Source organism: Gobio gobio (genome assembly GCF_949357685.1).
Source record: "Gobio gobio genome assembly, chromosome: 3".
NCBI lineage: Eukaryota > Metazoa > Chordata > Actinopteri > Cypriniformes > Gobionidae > Gobio > Gobio gobio.
In genome coordinates, this window is record NC_137099.1 from 70,493,293 (window position 1) to 70,501,268 (window position 7,976).

The 7,976-nt window shown below is 39.1% G+C and overlaps 1 protein-coding gene across 1 annotated transcript; it reads left to right on the top strand.

Moving 5' to 3' along the window:
• The first annotated feature begins 2,013 nt into the window (after nucleotides 1-2,013).
• Nucleotides 2,014-7,974, top strand: sp6 (Sp6 transcription factor). The gene is made up of 2 exons (XM_079812625.1): nucleotides 2,014-2,159; nucleotides 6,772-7,974. Exon 2 carries the CDS (start codon nucleotides 6,839-6,841, stop codon nucleotides 7,661-7,663), a length of 825 nt encoding a protein of 274 aa, XP_079668751.1. The 5' UTR covers nucleotides 2,014-2,159; nucleotides 6,772-6,838; the 3' UTR covers nucleotides 7,664-7,974.
• The last annotated feature ends 2 nt before the right edge of the window (nucleotides 7,975-7,976 follow it).

The window sequence follows — 7,976 nt, forward strand, 5'->3', positions numbered from 1 at the left end:
TGCTTATTTTTTTGCCGTATATTCACTTTGTTGCTTATTTTGTTGGCGTATATTCACTTTGCTGCTTATTTTGTTGACGTATTTTCACTTTGTTGTTTATTTTGTTGCCGTATATTCACTTTGTTGTTTATTTTGTTGGCGTATTTTCACTTTGCTGCTTATTTTGTTGGCGTATATTCACTTTGCTGCTTATTTTGTTGCCGTATATTCACTTTGTTATTTATTTTGTTGGCGTATATTCACTTTGTTGTTTATTTTGTTGGCGTATATTAACTTTGTTGTTTATTTTGTTGCCGTATATTCACTTTGTTATTTATTTTGTTGGCGTATATTCACTTTGTTGTTTATTTTGTTGCCGTATATTAACTTTGTTGTTTATTTTGTTGCCGTATATTCACTTTGTTGCCGTATATTCACTTTGTTGTTTATTTTGTTGGCGTATATTCACTTTGTTGTTTATTTTGTAAGCGTATATTCACTTTGCTTCTTATTTTGTTGCCGTATATTCACTTTGTTGTTTATTTTGTTGGCGTATATTAACTTTGTTGTTTATTTTGTTGCAGTATATTCACTTTGTTGCCGTATATTCACTTTGTTGTTTATTTTGTCAGCGTTTATTCCTTTTGCTGCTTATTTTGTTGGCGTATATTCACTTTGTTGTTTATTTTGTTGCCGTATATTCACTTTGTTGTTTATTTTGTTGCCGTATATTCACTTTGTTGTTTATTTTGTTGCCGTATATTCACTTTGTTGTTTATTTTGTTGCCGTGTATTCACTTTGTTGTTTATTTTGATGGCGTATATTCACTTTGTTGTTTATTTTGTTGCTGTATATTCATTTTGTTGTTTATTTTGATGGCGTATATTCACTTTGCTGCTTATTTTGTTGGCGTATATTCACATTGTTGCTTATTTTGTTGGTGTATATTCACTTTTTTGCTTATTTTGTTGGCGTATATTCACTTTGTTGTTTATTTTGTTGGCGTATATTCACTTTGTTGTTTATTTTGTTGGCGTATATTCACTTTGCTGTTTTTGTTGCTGTATATTCACTTTGTTGTTTATTTTGTTGGCGTATATTCACTTTGTTGTTTTTGTTGCCGTATGTTCACTTTGTTGTTTATTTTGATGGCGTATATTCACTTTGTTGCTTATTTTGTTGGTGTATATTCACTTTGTTGTTTATTTTGTTGGCCTATATTCATTTTGTTGCTTATTTTGTTCTTTTTTGTTCATTTTGTTTCTTGTTTAGTTCCTTTTTTATTTTTCTATGACATTGAAGATGTTTATTTGTCATGTTATATGAAGTTGTACAGTTTTGCATCTTGAAATAAACATCTCTATGTTCTGTATCTCTGTGTTGTGTGCGTTTCCTGATAACCGAGCTTTAAATCTCTTTTCTCAAAGCTTTACGAGACATAACTCGTCCTCACTTTAGATCACAGAAATAGTTCACTGACAACTACTAAATATGTCATAACTCCCTGAATGAATCATGAATTACAGCAGGAATACATGTTAATAAAGCATTTATTAACACACTGAGTAACTATTACTATAGGGCTAAATAATAAGTTCATCGATTACTTACACTTTCTAAAGGACCTTATGAACCACTGATAAGTGGTTTGCAAATAATGTTATACTTAATTTAGAAATGATAAATTGATCATTAATAATTATAACAATTATTATTATGCTTATAATAAAGCATGAATAGCTGTATTTATAAACGGCTCACTAATGCTTTATAAATTGACTAGCGCTTAACTAACGATTCATAGAGTTATTATGAAGTGTTAGCCGAATATGAAAGCATGAACTGTCCAGGTCTGGAATATCAGGCTGATAAACTCATGCTGAGGATGAGAACACAGGGAATTAAACTGTTTGTTTGGCTCATGTCCTGATTTCCTGTCTGTCTTTCAGGCCGTTTGAGTCTGACTGGCGTGTTGAGACGCATCGAGCAGCCGCTCTGACTGTCTGCGTGTGTGTGTGTGTGTGTGTGTGTGTGTGGCAGTGACAGAGCTGTATCAATGAAAGTGTGTATGAATGAACTGTGTGTGTGTGTGTGTGTGAGACAGAGGTGTGGCTCTCCCTGTCATAAACTCGTGCTGCTCTCTGCAGTGGCGTCACATTCATCAGGAGACGCCGAGCAGGTAAAACTCTCTCTCATGTCTTTATGATGGTATTAATGTCAGGTCAGCTTTACTCTACAGCGCTTTCTACAGCCCAGACTCCACCAGGATAGAGTTAGAGCGGCCGGGTCACTGTCAGGTGTTGATGTGAGGGTTCACTGCAGATGTGCTTTATTCCCTGGAGAACATCTGGCTTCCATGAGTCTTTCTATTGCACTTAAAGTTCTGTACTGTGGAAAAAAGTTCTCTAGAGTATTCAAATCTTCTTTATACTCAGAAAATATTGGTTCTTTTTGGAACTGATCACTGAAAGTGAAGCTGTATCTGTAGTGTGTGTGTGTCTTATGAAGACATTTCAAAACGGTTCATTTACTGATGAGATATTTTACTTTCAATCTCCTGACGTCAGCAGGTGTGTGTGAGCGTTATATTCAGAACGGCGAGTAAATATCATTATCATCTTAGTATGAAACCATTGAGTCTATGAGACGCTGTGTGTGTGTGTGTGTGTGTGTGTGTGTGTGTGTATGTGTGTGTGTGTGTGTGTGTGTTTGTGGCAGGTTGTGGGTTTGTACCAGACTGTGTGTGTTTGTCTGTTTTTTAGAGAACTTCTGGCAGACGGTTAAACCTGTTTTCATCACAACACACACACACACACACACACACACACTCACACTCACACACTCACACTCCAGCTGTCAACAGATCTTTACAGCTGCAATTTTGAGTCTTCCTGTAGTAAAAGACACACACACACACACACACACACACACACACACACACACACAGACACACACTGATCTAAATGAACATATATCATAGTCTTCTATTGCTTTATATAAAATCCATTATAGTGACACAAACTTTATAAGAAAACAAAAAATCTATATGTACTTTATGGATGGTTTAATATAAATATATTTCTCTTTCTGTCGAAGTTCTTCTGAGATTCAGATGTGTCTATCAAGTTTGGACATGTTTACTGTGTGTGTGTGTGTGTGTGTGTGTGTGTGTGTGTGTGTGTGTGTGTGTGTGTGTGTGTGTGTGTGTGTGTGTTGTCAGTATGGGAGCATCCAGGTGTGAGTGAGCGAGAGAGGTGTTATCAGCAGGAGTGTGTGTGTGTGTGTGTGTGTGTGTGTGTGTGTGTGTGTGTGTGTGTGTGTGTGTGTGTATGTGTTTGAAAATATCCTCACAAATATGATAAAACAGTGAAAGGCTCTTCTGAATATCAGCAGGTTTATAGAAGCTTGTTTTCGTCACAATTTTTTGACAACGTAATTTCTACTTTTATCTCACAATTCTGACTTTTTTTTCTTGCAAATGTGTCACAATTACCTTTTTAATGTTTTATCGAGTGTCAGAAACAATCGTCCACAGGTGTGTGTGTGTGTGTGTGTGTGTGAAGGGACGGTTTATACCATTGCGTCTATGAGCCGTCCTCACTAATAAAGTCAAACCAGTGTGTGTGTGTGTGTGTGTGTGTGTTGTGTGTGAGTGAGTGTGAGTGTGAGTGAGTGTGAGTGTGTGGTTAGTGCTGAGGTGTGTGTTTTTTGAGATCACGGATGCATTAAGGTGGCGTCGACTCAAAACAACTTAATTGTGGTCGGTGAGTCTCACCTGATGCTGAAATCGGTCCGATCCGGAATGATTAAACCAGCGCCTCTGATTCCCGCTCGGCTGCTGGAACCGACTGGATCTCGGAGGATCTTTACACGTGTTTGATGTAGAAAGCCGCTTCAGTGAGAGAGTCAGGGGAACTGTGAAGCGCCTGGCTCATGTCCGAGCAGGACAGTGTGAAAGAAGCTCATGGTCAGCGAGAATGGGTTTCAGACACTAGATTTAGACTGCTAGGGTCATTACGGCCGAGCCAACTCCCTGGGATGATGTAAATGTAGCTCAGATGTGTGTATTAGAGGTCGGTGTGCAGACGCTGACAGCCCAACCGCGGCTCCGCTCATCAGGAACACACTTCTCGTCGACATCTTTCTGTTTGGGATCTAAACTTCCTTTGCAGAACGAGAGGGGCACAAACAGTCCCAGACTACAAATAACAAAGAACAAAATGAAAATATATAAACGGACAAATATGGCCGAGTTCTGGGCATTTCTAATGATATAGATATTAACTATGAGTTTATGCCCTTTCCGTGGGTCTTAAAAAAGTCTTAATTTAAGTCTTAAAATCAATATAATGGCATTACATTGGGGCCATATGCTTTCTGTGATCATCGCAGAATCCATTCATAAAACTGGAATAAAAGTAAAAGACGGAATAAAACGTATTTCATAGCGCCCTAAAATATGTAGGTAACACTTTAGAATAATGGTCATTAGTTAACATTAGTTAATGTATTAACTAACATGAACTAACCATGAGCAGTACATTTGTTACTGTATTTGTTCATCTTTGTTAACGTTAGTTAATATAAATCCAGCTGTTCATGGTTTGTTCACAGCATTAACTAATGTTTACAAGATTTTAATAAAGCATTCGTAAATGTTGAAATTAACATTAAAGATTAATAAACGTCTTATAAGTGCAGTTCATTATTAGTTAATGTTAACTAATGTAGTTAACTAATGTTAACTTATCACCATTATTCTAAAGTGTTACCAATATGTAATTTTTGTTAAACTTGTAATAAATTGCTGTTAAATTTTCCGTTTCATGATTTCAATTAATTAGACGTGCTTTTTGATTAATAAAATGTAATTTAACCATTAAAACAGAGCCCAGAAATATTAAAACACAATAAACTATAAAACAAAATTAAATTGCATGAACTGCAAAAATGTATATCTAGGTTTATTGTTTTCCAGCACAAATCTCTAAACATCCTTAAATCAAGATACATTTACTTGACATGCAAAATTAAAAAACATATCTTGTTTTCTGATAAATGTAACAAAATGTGGTTTATGCTCAAAACAAGAACAAATATCTGTCATTGGGTATGAAAATAACCTGCATTTGAATGACGTTGATTTTTATGAACACATTTGCAGATATTTGTTCTTCTTTTAATCATAAAATCTCTTTCAGAAGATTTCTTATCTCAAACTTTAAGCTATTTTTTGTAAAATGAGTTAAAAAGTAATGGAGATTGTTGGAAATGGTGTTCTCAAACTTTGAACTGTTGCTAATACAACTCATTGTGTGCCTAGACATATTGACGTGTGATGTCTCCTTCAATTTATTCCTTACATTTTCTTGAAAAGTTCTTGAGTGGATCTTCATTACGCCTGCAGAAACCCTCTTTTCATATATCTCGTTTGTGTCTCCTTTGTGAAGAAGGCAATCCTGTAATGCACTGCAACAAGCTCAGAGAAAAATGTTGATTATAAGTGCATACTTTTATGACATGAGATGCTGCCTATGTAGACTGTAGAAGTTTTCTTAACCCTCTGGGGGTCTTCGGCCATTTCTGACCCGAATCTTTTTTTTTTTTTAAATGTTAAAAATCGTAGCTTCATCGGAATGGTCTGAAACTTGGTGACTTTATTGGTACTTGGTATATGAACACACAAACAAATTGGGGACAGGATTTGAAAAGTCTAAGGGGTCGTAAAAAAAATAGTCACACTCAGGGTCTTCGGGTCAAAAATGACCCCCATAGGAAAGAATGGGAAATTGGCAAAAATATGAAAATACAGAGTTTTTTTGTGCATACAATCTACAAATCAGCCAGGATGCAGAAAAAAAGGACTCAACAGTGAAGGGGTGAATCTCTAAAACATCACAAGTGCAAAACAGACAAAAAAACTCACCCACACACAAAAACACAATTAGCTTTTTGAATGGCACGTGTTAATTTGTGTGTGCGTGTGTTTTTGTGTGTATAAGTGTGTGTGTGTGTGTGTGTGTGTGTGTTTGTCTGTTTTGCACTCTTGATGTTTTAGAGATCTTCACTGCTGAGTCCTTTTTTTCTGCATCCTGGCTGATTTGTAGATTGTATGCAGAAAAAAAAACTCATTTCCCAGTCATTTCCTATGGGGGTCATTTTTGACCCAAAGGTCCTGAATGTGACTTTTTTTTTTACGAATATTTAGACGACCAATTTTTTGGGGTGTTCATATACCAAGTACCAATAAAGTCACCAAGTTTCGGACCATTCCGATGAAGCTACGATTGTTTTTACATTTTTTATAAAACGCAAGATCCACTATAGTGGTAAAAATGTGCTATTGCGTGATAAAAATGCTCAATGTGTCCACCGGAGGGCACCGATCTCATTAAAAAAATTGCTTTCATAAGGCCTAGGCTTGACTCTAAAATGAAATACAGCTTTAATAAAAAAATGATATATATATATACATTTTGTATTATATTCAATGGGAAAAAATGGGTCATAATTATTGCATACATATTAATTGTTAATCATAAAATTATCTCAAAACACCAAAAAAGAAAAGAAAAAATATTATTGAACAAAAATATATTTAATTGATTTTACTCAAATCTTTTTTATCTTAATTCCGCCCCTCCGGGTAATTTTTTACCCGAAGGTCCTGAGTGTGACCCATAAATGAAGAACCCCAGAGGGCTAAAAACAAGATGGACGGTGTGATTATTCAGCTTAATTTCAGTTTGTGTGTGTGGTTTTTTGACTGTGATGTTCTGTGCTTTCCGCAGATTCCCACCCACAGTCATGTGGTGATACGGTCTCTCTCTCTCTCACACACACACACTCACACACATCATGGCGCACCCGTACGACCCCTGGTTGCGTGCCGGGCCGCCGCAGGACGAGGTGAGCGTGTCTGGCTGGTGGGACGTGCACACCGGAGCCGCGGCGGGATGGATGGACCTGCAGGGGGCGGGGCTGGGGGCGGGGCCAGGGCAGGGCGGGGCCATGAGCTCCTACACGGCCGACCCTCAGATGTGCTGCCTGCCCCCCTCCGGCTCCGCCCACTCCGGCCTGCACTTCCCGCCCGAGGGCTTCAAGATGGAGCCGCTGCCGCAGGACCTGCTGCCGCTCCCGCAGGCCTCCTCGTCCTACTCCTCGGAGGAGCCGCAGGACGGCTCAGGTGCGTCCGCTCGCCCCAAATCACAGCGGCGCGCCGGCGGCCGCGCTCCCGGTCAGGCCTCCTGCCGCTGTCCCAACTGCCTGAACGCCGAGTCCCTGGGAAACAGCGGAGACGGAAAGCGCAAGCACCTGCACAACTGCCACATCCCCGGCTGCGGGAAAGCCTACGTGAAGACGTCGCACCTCAAAGCGCACCTGCGCTGGCACAGCGGCGACCGGCCCTTCGTCTGCAACTGGCTGTTCTGCGGGAAACGCTTCACCCGCTCGGACGAGCTGCAGCGCCACCTGCAGACGCACACCGGCGCCAAGCGCTTCGGCTGCAGCTCGTGCCCGCGCGTCTTCCTGCGCGCCGACCACCTGGCCAAACACGTGCGCGTGCATGAGTCGCCGTGCCAACCGGCAGACGAGACTCACCCGGCGACGGGAAGCAGTGCCACGCCGCTGCTCAGAGTCAAGACCGAATCAGAGAACGGGGACGACGACACAGCCAATGGCTAATTCTGATAAACTCACAGATGTGCCGAACCATAGTCACGTCTGTACATGATCTGTAGAAAGTGGCATTAGCATGTAACTTATAATGTAATGCTTTTATATCTTCAGCTTTATTTATATTTGTACATTTTGTTTCATTCTCTGTTGATTAACTTAAAGATGTTGTGTGTGTGTGTGTGAGTTTTTATGTTGCTGTAATCTGAAGATTTGTAGAGAGGATATGTCATTAGTTTAAATATAACGCATTTTGATTATTTTTTCATATATGTGTAAGTGTAAGTGCTATAAAAACATCAAACAATAAACAAGTTAGGAA